Below are 19,947 nucleotides of genomic sequence, written 5' to 3'. Positions count from 1 at the left end.
TCTCTGTTCACGGGCTGACCCACTAATCTTATTTCAAGGAGGAAAAAAAGGATTTTCAGAAAAAAAAAAAAAAAAAAAGGACAAGAAGGGCAATTTCATGTACAGGCACACTGTTTTCTGTGCTTCCCTTTATTGCACTTTGCACCTATTACCCTTTTTTTTTTTTAAACAAATTGAAGGTTTGGGGCCACCCTGTACCAAGCAAGTCTATGGGCACCATGTTTCCAACAGCATCTGCTCACTTCGTGTCTCTGTGTCACATTTTGGCAATTCTTGCAGTATTTCAAACCTTTTCTGTATTACTCTATTTGTTATGATGACGTGTGATCTGTCACTTCCACTCCCTGAAAGCTCAGACGCGGGTTGGCATTGTTTAGCAAGGAGGTATTTCTAAACTGAGGTATGTGCATTGTTTTTTTTTTTTTTTTTTTAGACATACTGCTTAACTGCACACTTAGACTTCAGTATAGCATAAACAGAATTTTCTATGCATTGGGAAAACCAAATAATTCATTTAACTTGCTTTATTACGATACTCACTTTATTACAGTAGTCTAGCCCTGAACCTGCAACATCTCTGAGGTGGGCCTGCATAAAATTAAAAGATAAAACATGTTCTTTGATCCCTGTTTTATTAACAAAGAAACAGGCTCAGAAAGTTTGCCCAGCGTCACACAGCTATCCCATAACAGACTCAGGTTTGCCCGACCCCAAAACACCATTCTTTTCTTTCCACTACACCACCCTGCTTCATGTAATCCCAGAGACTGACACTCCTGTTTATTTCCTCTTTTGTGGCATTGATGCCTACTGTCCCTTGCAGATCCAGAAGGACAAAAGCACTGGATTGTTCCTTTCAAAGAGTGAAATTTAATGCATAACCACACATCTTGCCTACAAGGACGATGTCACTGAAAACCAAATCCTCCATGCTAGCCTGGTATCCTGTTAGCATTTCAGAATATTAGCAGCACCACGGTTGGCCAGTTACTGAGTATCTCAATAGGCAATAATGCAACCACAATTCTTTGATATTTGGAGTTCAACTTTGAGGTGTCTTGGGTGTCACTGCAGGAGCTTGGGTATGGCTTTGGGACCCCCACCCCTCTGCAGGAGCAGAGGACGTGGGATAAAAGGAAGAGAAGTGCTCCAGACAGGCCAGGGGTAAAAAAAATGGGAGAGAGAAAGAGGGGAGAACCGAGAGCTCCCTTCTCATATTTCTGAAGTGAACAGCAAGGTGCAATAATAGATGATAAATCCCTCCATGAGACAGAGGCAGAGACAAGGAAAGAGAACATGGGGGACTTAATAACAAACATGCCCCATTATACTACCAGACCAAACAAAACTGCGGGGCCCAGGAGGTGTTTCTCAAATTGGTAACAGACGACAAAACTGAGGCTCAGATTGCATATCTTGTTCAAGGTCAGCAAGCTAGTCAGTAACAGCAAGGGGACAAGGATCCAGGCTTCCTGACTCCTGACCCAGGGCCCTTCCTATTCACAAGCTTCTGCAGACACCTGACAGGAGGCCTCCTTCCTTTAGGGGAGGGGTCACCAGGTTTCCAGGTCCCATTTTACGGGCAACTTGCTCTATAGCCATAGACATAGGTGAGCACCATGACATACAGAAGGAAATGTGGCACTTCTTTCTTTTTTTTTTAAGTTTTTCAATTTTTTTTTTAATTTTTGACAGAGAGAGTGACAGAGTGTGAGCAGGGGAGAGGCAGAGAGAGACAGAAACACAGAATCTGAAGCAGGCTCTAGGCTCTGAGCTGTCAGCACAGAGCCCAACACGGGGCTCGAACTTGTGAACCATGAGATCATGACCGGAGCCAAAGTCGGATGCTTAACTGACTAAGCCACCCAGGTGCCCCAGAAGAGTGGCACTTCTAATTCTTTTTTTTTTTTTTTAGTAATGTTTATTTGTTTTTGAGAGAGAGAGAGAGAGAGAGAGGCAAGCAGAGAGAGAGGGAGACACAGAATCTGAAGCAGGCTCCAGGCTCTGAGCTGTCAGTACAGAGCCCAACATGGGGCTCAAACTCACAAACCGTGAGATCATGACCTGAGCCAAAGTTGGACGCTCAACCGACTGAGCCACCCAGGAGCCCCAGAAGTGTGGCACTTCTAAAGGAGTCACTTACTGGTCAGTACCAGGTGATTATGGCCATATGGTAAATAAGGCCCAGTCCCTCTAATTTTTCAAGTTGAAAATCTGATTTTGTGAAAAATCTCCCAGCTTTTAAATGTTTGCTCTAAATTTTTAAAAACACTACACTGCTCAAATAAAACATATATACAGAGAAACATAAGCTCCCAGGTAACCAGTTCTAAATCTCATGCAAATGTAAAATAAAGAGCCAGACTAAATGGCTAGTTCCTGAGAGAGCACAGAAGCATGGAGTTATTGGTACTATAAATCCATATGCCCACCAAGCACTTGCTCTAATGCATACACACCAGTATTTTTCAAATACATGTAGATGTTATTACAAAAAAATTCAATGCAATTTCCATGGTTAACTAAATCCACTGTAGCTTTCCATAACTACTCATTTTTCCCCAATGAACTGACAGTAAAAATATAACCACTCCCATTTAAACCTTCATAATTTATGTCACAGGATTAAAAAAAAAAAAAGACCCTCATGTTTAGAACAGGTTGGAAATGATTGGACTACATAATTTCTAAAGTCCACATGTTTGTAATTCCAAGTCTACATGCTGCAGAGAGGTGGGAGACTGGGGAAGGAAGACAAACCCCCTCACCACACCAAGGTACGTACTCAGAACTCACCACACACGTGGCCATCATCATGAACTTATCATGAACTGTCTACCACCTAACTGCTAGGACAAAGGAAGAATAGCCAACACCACCACCAATATTTATGGAGCCCCCCCCACACACACATAATTTATTGAACAATTATAATTCAGGCAAGTGAAAAAAATAACAGATAACCAGAGACGATCATCAAGCTTTCATGGCAGTGGGAAAAGTCAGACATCAGTCATAAATCACTGCTAGTTCATAACTGACCAGTGCAACCAAGAAGCCCGGGAAGCTAGGAGGCCAGTTTAAGAGAACTTGGCCAGTTCTGGGCTGGCCTGAAAGGCCTCCCTAAGAAGTGCTGATTTGACTGAGCTGAGATCTTATGGGTAACAGAAGTTCATGAGCTGTGTGGGCATCTGGTGGGAGGGATGGGACATTCCAGCAAAGGGCCTCAGTGGGTGGTGATGTGATATTTCCTAAGAACTGAAAGGTCAATGTGACTGAAACCAAGTCAGTGAAGACGTCTGAGGTTTGAGATGAGGTGAAAGAGGCCATAGGAGACAGGGCACTGAGGCCTTCTAGTTCCATTCAGAATGTCTGGGTTTTTCCTTTAAGAGGGAACGCAAAGTTGGTACCTCACACAGGGCCTACCTTACAGCAAGTGTACAGGAAATAAACAGTAAAACTGGCAGGGGATGAAGCCAGAGACATGAGCAGCTGGGTCCCCAAAGGCCCTGTGAAATACACTTGAGCAGTGTGAACTCCATGTGAAGAATCATGGGCTGCCCTGGAGGGATTTAGGCATATTGTAAAGATGACTCAGCTTCCAAGAATGGATTCTTCTTGGAATCATTCTTCTCCAGAATGGATTCGAAACATGCAAGATTAGAAACAGAAAACCTAGTGTGCAGATTATTGCAGTAATCCAGGAAACAGATGGTGGTCGCCCCGACTTAGGGTGGCGACAACGGGAATGGACAGAAGGAAGTGAGGGCTTAAAGGAGGAGGCAGAATGGGCAGGCCTCAGTTCCTTTCCAGCTCTGGGATGGGGGGTCAGTGGGGGAAGAGTGGGGAACTCAGGAGGACTCTCAAGCTCCTGTCTTTGGCACTTGGGTCAACAGTGGTGTGGCTGACTGAGAAGCTGGTTTGGAGCACAACTTCACTTTGAACGCTCAGTCTGTGGCACCTCTGGGCCACCCAGGGGGAGCTGTCAAAGAGGCAGTAAAAAGTTCCAGGCTGGGACACTGGCAGTAGCAGAGACAAAAAATTGCACTGTGAGACAGATCAAAGAAAGTGAGGGAGGAAGAGACAGAAGCAGTCACCAAGGGTTAAAAAGCATTCAAGTCTGTCCCTTACACGGAAAACAGAAAAAGGAGCAAACTAGCAAGAGTATGTTGTCACAGAAGCCATGGGAAGAGAGGTTAGGGGAGAAAGGTCAGCGACGTCAAACTGGAGAAGGAATGACAAATCACAGCAATATGCCCTGCTTTGTTCTGGTTTTTCCTTCAGGACTTTGATCATAATATGTACATTTCTTTTTTCATTGTCCAGCTCCTCCAAAGACTTGTGTCAACAATGTGAAGGGTTGTTCCGCACTGTATTTCTACTGCCTAGCAGAGGGGCTATTGCTGAGGTCCTTCAAGGTCTCTGTTGAAAAAATAGAGGATGCACACACGAATGTGTAACAAAGAGAACCTGCAGATGAAGGAGGCAGGAATAATCTCTAGGGCCTCAGCCAAAGCAGCCCGCAGACAGAATGGGATCCAAGAGACAGGGACAGGGGTTGGTTGGTCTTGAATGACAAAAATACTGAATAAAATCGTTTCCCATCAGTCCTCTCTTCCCCAAGAATTAGACATTATAAAACCCTTTCCCAGGGTGCGTCAGTGGCTCAGTCATCAAGCATCTGACTTTGGCTCAGGTCATGATCTCACGGTTCATGAGTTCAAGTTCCACATCAGGTAAGCACAAGCCCCACATCAGGTGAGCCCCACTTCTCTCTCTCTCTCCCTCTGCTCCTCCTGGGAGTCTCACTCTCTCTGCTCCTAGGTCACTGGCTCCTTCTCTCTCTCAAAACAACAACAACAACAACAACAACAACAACAACAACAACAACAAAATCCTTTCCCATGAGTTGCTACATTGTGCAGATGTGTTCACCAATCTGGGGTACTTCCATTGACTTCCATTGCCACGGATATTCTACTGTGTGAAAGCCATGAGTAAGTAGGTTGGGAATGGAGCTTCTCTAAGGATTCTAATCCAATCTCCTGTATCATGAGCACTAGCATCTCAAGAAGTTGTTTCATCCCAATGACTGACCTTGCAGCATGATGCCAATGATAAAGACAAGCCAATGCACAAACACCTGTGCTTACAAAGCAGGGAAACTGGGCAAAGTGATTTACTTGAACACTTTTCAAAAACAGTCACAACACTGAAGAGGCAGATGCCTTGGGCCACATAAAATCCAATTCAATTTATAAATTTTGATTTCAAATTTTGTCAAGGGTACCTTTGGCATCTGTCTTTCACTGAAAAAAGATCTGCTCCCCATTCTCCCCACAACGATAGACTACATTAACTATGTCCTAATTAAATGCTCTAAATCTGGAACGAAACCCACTGGGGGGGGGGGGGTGGAAGTGGAAGAGAGAGAGGAAAAAGCCTTCATAAAACTGCCCTAATTTACTTAGTATCAAGGGCCTAGTTGACCTTTATACAGCTTTAAATCAATCACTTAACTGGGACACGCCTTCTTTCTTTCAAAACGGAGAGACTGTGGAGATGATGAGATGTAATACAAAGGACTTTCAATAAACATAAACCACAAGCCTCAAAGGAATGTTTGTCCTGAGTGCTGCCAAGGAAGGCCTAATGATGGAATGACAAGACTCTGGACCAGGAACCAGAAGAACCATATAAGCCACTGGCTTGCAGGGTAACACAATCACCATCTTCTCCACCTTACCCACCACGCTCTTCCTTCCGTCCACCCCTCAGTGTTTGGCACCACCTCACGTCTAGATACCAGCAATTAACACAGAGCCTGGGAAAGCAAGGCTACTTGTGTTTTGGAGAGGTACAAGGAGGGAAGGAGCCGGGTTCCTGGGTTGGAATGGAGCCCCCATGGCCAGCTTGTGCAAGTGACTTACCTACAGTGGTTTCCTTATCAATAAAGTCGCAACAGGAATAGTACCCTCATCACAAGACTGCTGTGAGGATTAAAGGGGTTAATGATTATAAAGCATTTGGAACAATCTGTGTCCAACAGCGGGGACATATTTCCCAACCACCACCATTTGGGCCTTGAGCAAGTCACTGTCCACCATGGGGTAAAATTTCCCCACCAGGAAAATGCTGGGGTGGGTGAACTGATCTCAGGAAGATCCCCACTGGCTTAACTCGTCTGTAATTCTTTGAATCCTATTACAACTCTAAATCCTCCTAAGGCTCTGAGCCCCCAGTCCAGCAGCAGGGAGGGACAGTAGTTGGTGGCTCTCCTTCAGGTCCCAAGATGGCATCCTCGCCCCTGGAGCTGCACCTCCCCCCAAGCATAGGCTGGCCCAGAGTCCTGCGGTCAGTCCAGCCAGCCAGCCCCTCCCTTCCTATACATACAGGATGTTCAGAGATGAACGTGTTCACCATGAGGCTCACAGCTGTGGAGACAGCACAGGTGTGAGAAAAGGACACACTTCACAGGAAAGAAACTGGACAGGGAGAGACAAGGAACAATCAAAAGACAAAGGCAAACACGACAGACCAGAAATACACTGTGCCTGTGAGGTTATTTATTTAGCATCCTTCACCTAATAGCAATTAAGAGACCTTCAAATGATACAAGGTGGCTCTGGGGCAAGGGAATACTCTGTGCCTAAAGCACAGCCCTCTCAGTGCCTCACCCTCCCTTCAAACCGAGGCAGACCCTTCCTCAGGAGCAAAGGCTACTGAGTGACCCATCTCAGGGGTAAGCACCTTTCTCAGGAACCAGTCACTTGTTGGACACTTACCTAACCTCCACTCTGCCCAAAAGTAAAATCAGTGTCAAGATGATTAAGTCTCCTCTCCTTTATGGGCCTCCATTTCCACTTCTGTAAAATGGGGGAGGGAGGAACTCAGGCCAGCTAATTTCTAAGTTTCCTAGCAGCATTAGTTAAAACTGTAATATCCCAACAGTGATTTCCATTTTGCAGAAGGAAAGGGTTTTTGTTTGTTTGTTTAATGAAATACAAAAGAAGGTTCGTAATGATTTGCTGCTCTCTGCCTGAAGCTAGATTTTTGGGGTTCAAATCCTGACTCTACCAGTAACTCTGTGACATTGGGCAAAAATTTAGCCTCTCTGTGCTTTAGAATGCTCATCAGAAAATAAGAATAGGAAGAATAACCTTTCTTCATAGGTTTGTTATTAGGACTAACTAAGTTAACACACATGAAGTATAAAGTATTTAGAACTGTGCCTGGAACTCGGTAAAAAATTATTTCAGTGTGATTATTATTTTCAAAGTTATACAGTGTTTCTGCTCAAAGGGAAAATTTATTTGGGAGACAGTATACTAGGACTAACACCAACACACACACACACACACACACACACACACACACACACACACAGCAGGTGGACAGGTCACCTGGGGTCTAGTCAAGATTCTGCCCCCAAACTAGCTACAGGCTATGGATGAACTACTGCCCCTCCCTGGGCCTCAGTTTCCAGAGCAGACAGCGCATGAATTTCTCTGAAAGTATTCAGATCAGAGGTGATACACTGGCAGCCACAGTGTACTATTTGACCTCCAGTTTTAAACTGCATGATGTTCCTTTAATATTTGATTCTAATCTCAATATTTAAAAATCTGGAGATTTCATGTAAAAATCCAGATCCATCACCGGGTGTCTTAAAACTTCCAAAGTCTGATCGGTCCTGGCTCCCCAGCGTTGGTTCTTGAATTATGGACTCTGGACCAGCAGCAGCTGCATCGCCTGGAAACTTGGTAGAAATGCCTTTCTCAGGCCAGATCCCAGACCTACTGTGGGAGAAACTCTGGGAGGGGGGCGGGCAATCTGGGAGGGGGGCGGGCAATGACAGGCCAGGCAGGCATCTAGGGGCAGCGCCCCCCCCCCCTTAGACAAGAGGCTGAGTGTGATCCCATACCCCTGTGCACCACCCTGCACCCCAGCATCCCTGATTCGGAGACCAAGGACCAAGGTCCAAAGGCCCACCAGCCCTGATCTGGAGGGACCACCCCTTCTCACGGGAGGGTCAGGAGTCCCTCAGGCACCGTGCACCGTTAGGGCTGCGTTGTTCCGAATCCAAAACAGAGCCTTTCTGAAAGCAGGCTGTGCACACCAAGGGCACAGCTGAAAGAACAAACTGTTGAGTTCCCTTTATTAATCACAACCCAATCCGCACAAGCAGCTGCTATGAAGAACAGCTGTGGCTGCTAACAGGGTGATCTTGAAGCCGCCTAGAAAGTGCTTACAAGTTGAAGACCCATAACAGGCACGTGCAGACCCATAACAGGCATGTCCGTTGGCTGGGTTCCTCCTCCTGGCCCTGCAAGGCCTCCCTGGTGCAGAAATCCTACCCCCTCCACATCCTGAGACACAAGGGGGTGGGGGCAGGGGGAAAGGTTTTTAGAATTAGCATAATACAAAGAATCTGGGGGTGAGTTGCCAAGGCCTCGAGGTGGATCCCACCTGAACCATTTAATGGCCGTGAATTACTTAACTTCTCTCGACCATGGGTTTCATGGGTTTCTTCCTACGTTAAAATAGACACACAAAAAACACCTACCTCAGAGGGTTGTTGTGAGCAGTCAAAATGAGATCATGCATATGGAAGTATCTTGTAAACTGTGGAGGACTAGATACATAGAAGGCTTATTATTAGCCCATGAAAACTGCAGTTTGACCCATAAATCATCTAATATAGGACTCACTGTTTCTAGCCTACGGCTATCAGAGGTGAAATCAGAGAATCTACACAACTACAAAGGGCCTTTTGAGGACCTGTAATCCAACCTTTCTACATTGTCCCCCTCCCCCTAATCCCTGAATACGGAAAGCAAGTGCCTAGCCAAAGGGCGGGTCCACCTGGAAAAACCTCTCTACCTGTAGGAAGCTCCCTACATTCCAAGGTGGGCAACCCATTCTTTCCACCTCAGGCCTAATCTGAACAGAGACCAGTCCTCCTTGCAGAGGCCAGATCAGACTTGCTATAATTTAAGCAGCCTTGAAAACTGCTTTCCAATTTACCCCCACCTAAGGGTCTCTGCACATGCTGTTCTGTTTACCTAGAATACTCCTTTACATAGGCTTGCTTTGGATGGTCGGCTCCTTCTTATCTTTCCATTTCAAATGTCTCTGCTTCACAGAGCTCTACTCTCCGACTCTTCACTCCATCCCACCCAGTTATACCCTCCGTCATAACATACTGTTCCTCTTTAATAGCGCGCATCCCTATTTACTGGCATGCTTAAATCTTGCTGAATCCCCCAGAGAACATCAGTCCCACGGAGGCAGTGACCTCGCTTCTCTTACTCACCACTCTGTGCACTTACATAGTAATTGCACTACAGTAATTAACACTAGGACACGGTAGGCACTCCTGCATATGTTGAATGAATTTATGAATGAATGCTTACACCATTCAATACACCCTGTAGATATTCAAACACTAGTTAGAAGAAACAAAAATCTAAGCAAAACTTATACCACCTCCTATTGCTGACTTAACTTACAAACAGTAATCATGTCTTCTTGCGTTCAGGAAAAAATATTTTAAAAAGACAAATTGAACAACAGCTCCCAGTGTTAGCTTTGTTCATAGGGACGCTGTACCTAGTTATCTGTCTCTTTATCTTTTGCAGAGGGCATTTATGAAAAGACACTTAAGTGGATAAAAAAACAGCTATTTCCTAGACAGAGCCTCACAGAACAGCATAATTACAAATGTCCTTAAAGAGATTACTCAGCTGGTAAGTACTCAGCCAGGTCTGTTGTGAACACTGTCACGGACCCTAAGAACCAGTTGGGCAAGGCCTAACAATCAGACCTGGAGAATGTATACCCATGGGGCATGTACTTACCCATTCCAATCTCAGCAATCTCACTATATATCCTTGGCCCAAGGGGAGAGCAGAAAAGCCCAGAGAAGAATGAAAATGGCTACCCTTGCCCTTGTCTGACTCACCCTTGCCCTTGTCAGACTCACCCCAGAACCCTTAGATGTCTAAAGGTAGGAATGCACACGAGCTCTTTGTAGACCGTGTGCTATAACAAAAAAACACTTGAGATCTGGGTTGAGTCCTGTTCTACAACTTACGCTAGGACCTCCAACTAAGTGATAACACCTTCCAGAGTCTCAGGACCCCAATCTGTAAATGAGGGCTAATACTTCCTACACAACCATTCTCAAAGGACTGTTCAGAGAATAATACTATACCACATCAAATATGAATATGTACTGTAATCTATAAAGCACTGCCCTATGGTTAAATTATTATGGATGGCAAATAATGGCCGTTTATAATAAAGAATTGCTAGAGAGGCGCCTGGGTGGCTCAGTCAGTTAAGCATCCGACATCAGCTCAGGTCATGATCTCACAATTTGTGAGTTCGAGCTCCATGCTCAGGCTCTGTGCTGACAGCTAGAGCCTGGAGCCTACTTCGGATTCTGTGTCCTGCTCTCTCTCTCTACCCCTCCCCTGCTCATGCTCTGTCTCTGTCTCAAAAATAAATAAACATTAAAAAAAAATAAAAAATAAAGAATTGCTAGAAATTGGCATCCAGACATCTGGAGGTTGACTGATAAGCATAGGAAACACCTTCCTGGGAAAGAGGACTTACACCCCTCTCTGCATTTTGTAAAGCCCCAAAGGCAGGCATACAGGTGTTCCATGACTACCCCAGATGGCTGTGGAAGAACAGTCAGGGTCTACAGAGAAAGGGACATTCCCACAACTCACTGTTTGCTGCTTCTGTTCAATAAGCTACAGCCATCAGTTGGGACACTTCTTAAATTGCCCTGCAATCAGTCTTAAGGCTACTATTCTTGGAATCTAGAAAAATAGCTTTTCTAGATTTTCTCCTATTAAATAAAAAGATTAGATCAAGATTTCCTTGACTCCAGAAAAGATGATTTAGCATGGCTTTACAGGAGGGAAGATTCAGAGACAATGTCAGAAAGTGTTCACTCCTTGAAGCTTCACACAGAAATCAAATCACTTAACACTCTGCGAGCACCTACTGTGTACCTGACGCCACTGAATGCTGCAAAGATAAATAAGCCTTGGATTCTTTAACCTAGCATGGGGAAGAACATGCTGAGGGCTATAAAAGGGGACCAGGTGTTAGGAGAACACAAAGGCAAGGTAAATTGTCTTCTCCTTGGAGACTTTTAGGAAAGCTTCATGAGTCAAGTGGCATTGGAGCTGGAGCTGGAAGAAGAAGACAAAGCAGAGGTAAAGTGTCATTGCTTAGAATCCGAGACTCTTGGGGCACCTGGGTGGCTCAGTCAGTTAAGCATCCAACTCTTGATTTTGGCTCAGGTCCCAATCTCAAGGTTCTTGAGATCAAGCCCCATGTCGGGCTCTGCACTAAAAGCAGAGCCTGCTTGGGATTCTCTCTCTTGATCTCTCTCTCTCTCACTCCCCCACTCTCCCTCTCTCTTCTTGCCCCTCCCCTGCTTGCATGCATGCTCTCTATCTCAAAATAAGTAAATAAACTTTAAAAAAAAGGAGCTAAAACTCTTAACTGTCTCTGTGACACAGATTATCTTGACAAGCTGGTGAAGCCTATGGACACCTGCAAAAATAGTATATTTAGATGAAAATGATAAAATTACATAAGGCTTTAAAGAAAATCTCTCTCTCTCTCTCCCTGTGTGTATGTATATATATAACATATATACATATATATATATTTTTTTTTTTTTGAGAGAGAGAGAGAGAGCAAGAGTTGGGGAGAGGGGTAGAGGGAAAGAGAGGGAGGGAGAGAAAGAGAGAGCATGTACAAAGGAGGGGCAGAGGAAGAAAGAGAATCCCAAGCAGGCCCCATGCTCAGTGTAGAGCTCGACACTGGAGCTCAATCTTATGACCCTGAGGTCATCAATATCATGACCCAAGCCAAAATCAAGAGCTGGATGCTCAACCGACTGAGCCACCCTGGTGCCCCTATAGAAAATCAATATTAAAGCACAAATATACATTTAAAAAGTAAATCTGTGATACAGTACATGTGACTTTATTAATGCATTAAATAAAACCTAGCAGCAAGTCTAAGAGACACAATAATTTCAAAGCAGCGATAAACAATTTTTTGAGATATCTGCAAGGATTCTAACATGAAATGAAAATATCTGATTTCCATTAGCACGAAAGGAAAAAATAGAGGTACTGCTAATACCACTATGATCTATTACCTGCTTTTATAATGGAAGAAAATGCTATATTTCAGTTAGACATTAATAAAAATAAAGATGTAATTTTTTCCATTCAAGTTCACAGACTCTATGTTATTACTTCCATGGACCTAGATTAAGAAATCCTCATAGAGAAAACAGTCTAGGCAAAGGAAGGAAGTGAGAAATATGGGTAGTATTCTGTGACCACACAGAACATGCAAACACAAAGAGAGAAGATGGCAGTAAAAGGCAGGTAAAATCCTCACAAGTCGACAATGTCAAGGTTCAACGTCCCCAATTATTAAATCACAGAATGTGATTTAAGTTCTCAAACAGTATCTCCTGAAATAAAAGATGAATGAAGAAACTAGGAGAACATTTGTCCACAGGTTTTAGTTTAGAACTCCTTTTTCTAAAGTGTGGTCAGGGCACCTGGGTGGCTCAGTTGGTGAAGCGCGGACTCTTGACTTTGGCTCAGGTCATGATCTCATGTTCGTGAGTTCAAGCCCTGCATCGGACTCTGTGCTGATGGCACAGAGCATGTGTAGGATATTCTCTCTCTCTCTCTGCCCCTCTTCCATTTGCTATCTCTTTCAAAATAAAAAGAAATATTTTTTTTTTTAAAGTGTGGTAGATGACAGAATATGGATAAATTTACCCAGAGAAATCATGTATGCGTAAGATATAAGACTGTGTTCATGTAAGCATGAGTGGGTATAAGTGTGTGTATAAACATACATGTCTAGGGAAAAAGTGTATGTCAAAATATTAATAGTGATTCAAATTGAGGAATGATTTTAGTTTATTCTTTGTATATTATATAATTGGAAAAGGGGCAAAAAGAGGTTCCAGAGAGGTTAGGAGACTTACTCAGGGAAACACACATACTACACAGTACAAAACAGAGCCAGTACCAGAATTTAGAAACGTCCTTTGTTTGTCCTGCACAAAAGTTTTCAGATCCAGAAGTGAAGGCACCTGAACACAGGAGATAGCTATAATTATTAGCCCCAGCTTACACACTCAGAAATTGAGGCTCAGAATCTAAGTGACTTGCCCAAAGTCACACAGCAAATAACTGAATGAGTCAGGGCCAGCATCCAGGCCTCCTCCCACTCCTGACCATAGAGTGAGCAATGTCGTTGTCAAAAGCAAGGGTTTTGCAGCAGCCTGACTCCAGTGAAGTCCCAGCTATGCCACTTCCTTGTTGGTAAACTTGGGAAGTTCCCGAATTTTCCCCTGTAGTTCTTGACGTCAGAGGGTTATGGTGGCGATTCAGTGATACAATGATGGAAAGCCCTATCACAACCTCTCGTGCAGAGTGAACACCCTAATCATCTCAATCGCCATGCCTCCCTGCCTCTATCCCAAGTGGAAGGACTCCGTTTACAAGAATTAACAGGAGATATCCACCATTAGGCTCAGCAGCCTGGGTCTAGCCTCCAGCCAACTGGGATCATGTTCATTGTGCATAGGGGCAGCTCTGGTGGATGGAAAATGAGTGGCATCAGGCCTCACACAGGACAGGATGTCAGAGTGCTGATCAGACAGTTTGGAGATCTCTAGGGATTCTGATTCAATAGGTCTGAAAGGGGACCAGAGATTCCAAATTGTTAAAAAAAAAAAAAAAAAAAAAAGCTGCAGGAGAGTCTAAAGAGCTAATATTCAATAACAAGTTCTCAGTTTAACAAGAAAGAATCCAATATTTCTGTGTAAACATAAGGGGTCCAGTCTAATCACAAACGATGCATTAATCCAATAGGTAGCAGACAGAACAAGGCATCAAGGGAGACTCAGAAATCATCAACAGTTCTAGGGCTCCTCTGTCAAGGATGAAGGTCAGCAGTGCCCAGAACCACAGAGGGAGAACTGAAACCAACCCCAACGAGCAGCAAAGATAAATGGTCGGAGGGCTCTCCCTGACCTAGATGCCTAATACTTTCAGCACCAGAGCAGACTTCAAATATGATCTTGACTGTTACACCGATACAGCACATTAGTGACCAGAACTCTAAGGGACTTACCAAGACTTGGGGGCCCACAAAGCAACAGCAGAATAAACTCCCTCAATAAATACTGCTGGATATATTCATTAGGAGAAAAATGACATTCAAACACTGGAAAGATGGGGCTTCAAAAGGGTCTACTCTGAAGACACAGAAAGTACTTAAAAATATGATAGGGGCGCCTGGGTGGCTCAGTTGGTTAAGCGTCCGACTTCGGCTCAGGTCACGATCTCGCGGTATGTGAGTTCGAGCCCCGCATCGGGCTCTGTGCTGACTGCTCAGAGCCTGGAGCCCGTTTCAGATTCTGTGTCTCCCTCTCTCTCTGACCCTCCCCCGTTCATGCTCTGTCTCTCTCTGTCTCAAAAATAAATAAATGTTAAAAAAAAAAATTTAAAAAAAAAAAAAAATATGATAGATCTGGCAGCAACTCAGAAGCACTACACTGTAGGATTCTCAGGTGGCTACAATGTATTTATGGACCTAAAAGGAGACAAGAGCCAGCAAACTACTTAACCACTTTCCTCCAGGTAGTGGGCAAAGGAGAAGAGGGAGGGGTCTCCAAGGGCCCATAAGAATTTCTCAAAGTCTCTACTCACTATGCTATCCCTCAGGACCCTGCATCCTGTTTGGCAAGCAGTATAACAATCAGCAAGTATATGTTAAATGCACAGGCATGATAATATTTATCCTCACAAAGTTTTTGGAAGAAAATAACACAAATTAATGGATTTATGCAAAGTAGTTAGCACCATGGCCAGAGCATGGTATGAACTTAAAAAATGGCAGTGCATGTTAGAATTAATCATGCCTTCTATAGCCAGAACCTATATTCTCCTCGGCTGCCTCTGACTGTGCTCCCTAGTTCTAATACCAACCTGCAGAAATAATTCCAGGTTAAGTTCACTAGATTTTTGAATAATGCCCATGTCTTTAAATAAACAATAAAATAATGTATACATTCATTTTCAGTTTACAAAGTGACTTCACATTCACACGCAATTCAGAAATGATTCATTACCGTTACCCATGTTTAGTAGACAAAAAATCTAAGACCACCCCACTAGCAAAGAGGCAGACTAGAACTATGACCAGAACTACAGATTTTAACATTTTATTATAATGGCCATTATTTTCTCAAACAGAAATTCAAACAAGTGACTTTATTATGGAATAAAATACTTGAACTCAGACTGTTCAAGAAATCAGCTCAGACGCTGCTTGGATCACCCTAACACTCTAGCTGAAATCAGAAACAAAATCTTAAAAGAAGAGGTAGCAATTTTTGTAAACAAAGCCTGTACTCTGCACTTAATGCATTTATTCTTAATAGTTTCTCCAGTAGAGAAAAGGAATATGTCTTATTAGAGGCAGGCTGTTGTGAGTTTGAGCATTATCAGTACCATTTATTAGCCATGAGACCCTAGATGTGTCTTAACCCTAGTAAATTTCAATACCCTCATCTGTGTAATGGGAAAGCAATACCTACTCCTACGACTGTGGGAAGTTCCTGGCCCTGAGAAGGCAATCAGTAAATGAGAGCTATTCTAATAACTATGCCATGGTATCTACCATTTGGACTGTAGGGTAAGTGACCACTTGGCTCCTTCCTGGCTTCTATAGGTCCTGCATACCTCCTGTTCTGCATCTGTTCAATGGGGACACAACCAGTCTCCATCCAACCTCACCAGGGAATGAAGATAACAAAAGAGCTAGCAGAGACATTATGCAAATACCAAATATTATTAAAACATTAATGAACTCTTGCAATTTCCCTGAATTTTGATAAATGGTGTTTATTATGCACTGCCAGCCTCTCACACAATCTGGGCTCTCAAATATTAACTAGATAATAACAGCAATCATTCTCCTAAAAGACCAAGGTGTAGAGAAATAAAGAGTGAGTCTAGATGATTCCAGCCAACATCTGCCTCAAAGGAATCAGAATCTCTGTACAAACACAGAATGTCAGGAAGATCACAGAGACCACAATGACCACCAACAGGCTCAGATCAACCCCAAGGCCTATTAAGAACCCTGCTTTGATAGGACAATGGACTTTCTTGGTGCTGACAGGTCACTGATTATGACAACTACCTACCACCACTATACTCTTCTGCATAAAGTTGCCTCCAAACTAGACAGAACAAAAACGGCCTGAGAAGGGGGCTAGGGTCCAGACTAACAATCTTATAGACAGAGAGAGGCTGTTCCCCCAGCTGCCTAAAACCAGAAGTAATGTTATCCACAGCTCCACTAAAGGTGCTTGCACCAAATTCCTCTACTGTTTCATTCTGTGTGAGGGGATAATGTTTTTAAACTGCTGACAATCCTCAGGTACAGCCAGCTCAGATAGAAGCAGAACAAAGCCAAGAGGAGTCACCCCCCCTCCAAAAAAAAACCTACCAGAAATAAGGGCCTGGTGCCACCCCAGTGACACCTTAACAAGCTGAGGGTCATTAAGACACCTCATTTGCATATTCATGAAAGACTCAAGGCTGTGTGGCAAGTGAAACAAAGTGCACAAAAAGAGATTTTGTTTTTTAAGCCAAGCGAAAATCCGCTTTAGAAAAAGTAAATCCACACGGGGACCCTGGCTGTCGCCAAACCTTCACTTGTCTAGAGCAGCCAGCACCTCATTAAAGGAAAGCAAGGAACTCACAAATGAATGCAGCACCACACACAGGCAAGCTCATTTGGCCATCTGCCTTCTAGTGTCCAGAGGGGCAAAAGGCTTAAATGACACTCTCCTGAATTTTCTCTCCTGCAGGTGGAAATAGCAAATTCCCAGGGGGGGCAAGAAAGCCTTCCCTTGCAAGGTCAACCGGATAAAAAGGAATAGAAGGGAATTTAGCTTACCTGTCAGCACAATGCCTCTGGTGACATTAAACACATGTATATATGAAGCACCCCAGAATCATTTACCCTTCACATCTGGGTGAAGGCTTTGCTAAATCAGTGTCTCCGCCATGGGGTTAGCAGAGAAGCTCCTAATGAGCAGGGTATAGTTAAACTTACCCCTCCCCACACCCACCCATTTTTTTGTTCCATGACTATTCTGAGTGATGGTGACCCACCACCTTTCTCTAGAAAACAGTCTAGAGCAGGAGACATCGGAATTGATGCGGGGGCTCTAACAACACAATGGCAGACTTCCATTATTTATGTCAAAGAGAAAGGCCATGATTAAGCAGCTGAAATCACTGCCCTGAGCCTTCTCTGCATATCCCCACCCTCCTGACAATCACTATACTTGTTTTCAGATCTGGAAGCTCACTCCCACCAGGTTAGGGAGTTGTTTAAAAAAGAAAAAAAAGGAAAGAAATACATTTAATTCATCTAAACAGTTGAATGGTCGAGTATCTCAATAGGGAGCTTTTCAACGTCCTACACAATTTAGGATCCGCTTGGGCAGCCTGGAGCAAAGGGTGAAATCCACCCCCAAGTTTCCACAGACTTTCTCCAACTTCCCAAAGCGTTACTATTACCAGCCCCCCACACGTTCAATCTGTATTACCCCCGACTTGGACTTGGGCTCTGGGAGCAAGAAAACGAGAGAAGAAGGTACCCCATGATAGCACCAGCAACGACAGCCAGCCAGCTGACATCCAAGTAAATGGTAGCAGGAAGGCAAAAAGCGCTGTTTTCCTCAAGCCCTTTTTCAATAAAATTTTCCACGACCTGGAAAACTGGCTGAGGACGTATTTGTAGAGGGCACAGAGCCCCGTGTTAGGGCAGCGCCACACTCGAGTCCCAGTTCTGCGAAACGTTAACGGCCAGGCCACGTACTGCATGCCCCCAAGGTTGCACTGGTGGGGCTGCAAGCTACGTGGAAGGAAGCCCCCAACAGCGGACACTCACGCTATGTACCTCAGCAGTAATAATTCGAACGATAGGACACTTGAAGGGGGATTTGCTCTCCAGGTCGGCTTCATGATTACCCTTTACACACCATCCGACAATCTGTTGAGGGACCTGTTAGGTGCCCGGCTTGAGGGTGGGAGTAGCGGCATTATTCTAACCCCCGAGGTCTCCAGGATTCGAAACTAAGGGCGCCTCTCTGGACCAGCGCAGGGAAATTACACAAAGAGGAGGGGGCTGGCGCTTCTTGGGGTCCGAGCTCAGAGCCTTGTCATTTACGAGCTGGGAGTGAGGAATTCCGAGCTCTGCAAGAGCCCCGGAGAAGCACAGGAAATGCTTCCGAGCGCTTCAAAGGGAAGTCGATTTGCAAATCAAAGTTGCAGGAACTCCGGGCGCCCAGCCTACTCGAGCGGGTTACTAGGGAACACCCAACAAGTTTGGTCACCGGGGGCTTGGCATGACAGCGCCGCGCCGCAAGACTAGAGAAGCAACTTGTCGCTCGGGCGCGGAGCCAGAGCCCTGCGCGGTCTCCGCGCCCCAGGCTCTGGCCAGGACCCGAGAGTCGGCGTTCGGAAGGCGCAGGTCCGAACCTCCGGAGCCAAATCTCTTCATCGAAAGGCGCCTCGGGGTCTCACCTGGACCACGCGGTTTCCAGGGGCTTCCCCCCAACAGGGCGAGGTTTCACCACCAACTCTTCACCTGCCTACGAGCCCCTGGCCGGTGAGAAATTAACAAAAGAGCCAGCGAACGGGGTTAGAAGGGGACCCGGCGCAAAGTATACTAAGGAAGGCAGCTCGGCTTGCGGCGAGAAAGAAGGGAAGAGCGGAACAGGGATGGGTTCTACCACAGGCACCCGGCTCCGGGAAGGAAAGCCAGAAGGAGAGAGAGTGCGAGAAAGGGGGAATGGGTTCTCTACCCCTCTTCTCATCACACACAGACACAGACACACACACACACGCGCGCGCGCGCACACACCTCCCCCTTTTTCCTGCTTACCCAGCATGGAAAAGATGAAATCCTTGGCTGTGTGAATCTCCAGCGCTCTCTGGTCGTCGTATTCCCGCTGGTCGTGCTTCGTGAATTCTTGGATGAGTTTGTTCAATTCCTCCACCCGAGCTCCCGACCTGAAATCCAGCTCCGGGAACGTTGGCTTGTTGTTACAGCCCAGGGACGCTGCCTTGCTGGCGGTGGGAGCCGCCATCTTCATGCAAAACGCGCCGAGTAGCAGCTCCGCGGCGGCGGCAGCACCCACCCCCGCCCCCCACCCCGCCCCCCCCGGGCCTCCTCCCCTCGCCGGCTCCCTGGCTGCGGCCCCGGCCCGTGGGCGGGCTGGCGGGCGGGCGTCTGGGCGGGCGGTCCCGGCTCCGTGCGCTCCGGGCGTCCGGGCTTCGGCAGCAGCTGACTGCAGCGAGGGTGCGTGTGTGGCCCCGACACCCTTCCCTGCGGCCCCACGCGGGCCCCGATGCTGCAGGTCCCTGCCCTCCCCTGGCCCCGGCTGGCAGAGGCGACAGTGGTCTTACAGCCAACCGGAGCTTCCCCCCGGAGCGAGGAAAGTGAAGTGGAAACAATGTGAAATTCACCAGCTCTGAAATCAACAAGCTGCCGGCTCCGGTGTTACGGAGCCAGCACCAGCGTCCCCATTTAAAGGGACAGCGCACCCAGTGGAAAGAAAAATAAATAAATGACAGAGGTCTGCGCGCCTATGCCATTTGCCAATCTGTACTCAAGCAGACGTGAGAGTTGTGGACTATTCTTTCCCTACCTCCACCCCCTTTGGGGGCAGGGCTTGCCAAGCTCATTCAAGGAGGGGGGAGTCTTCCTCTGTCTGATTTTAAGGGCGGTGTTCTGAAGGAGGACATCTCATTGGGAGCATTTCCATCTCAAAATCCCCAATGCCTTTAGGTGGTG

At 45.6% G+C, this 19,947-nt stretch overlaps 1 protein-coding gene across 4 annotated transcripts in view; it reads right to left on the bottom strand.

Annotated features, from left to right (window-relative positions):
* MB21D2 (Mab-21 domain containing 2) overlaps window positions 1–19,246 on the bottom strand; it is a 114,191-nt gene extending 94,945 nt beyond the window's left edge. The window contains exon 1 of one of the 4 annotated variants that reach the window (XM_042902993.1): window positions 19,036–19,246. In XM_042902993.1, coding sequence (XP_042758927.1) covers window positions 19,036–19,246 — 211 coding nt within the window. Of the gene's footprint in view, window positions 1–540; window positions 563–18,048; window positions 18,307–19,035 lie in introns of those variants that run through there. The other 3 variants (XM_042902994.1, XM_042902995.1, XM_042902996.1) reach the window with 3 other exon arrangements.
* Between the last annotated feature and the right edge of the window lie 701 nt (window positions 19,247–19,947).

The sequence above is a fragment of the Panthera leo genome, chromosome C2 (assembly GCF_018350215.1).
Source record: "Panthera leo isolate Ple1 chromosome C2, P.leo_Ple1_pat1.1, whole genome shotgun sequence".
NCBI classification, from domain to species: Eukaryota; Metazoa; Chordata; class Mammalia; order Carnivora; family Felidae; genus Panthera; species Panthera leo.
The sequence above is the reverse complement of the archived record's forward strand: the minus strand, read 5'-3'. Positions and strand labels throughout refer to the sequence as shown.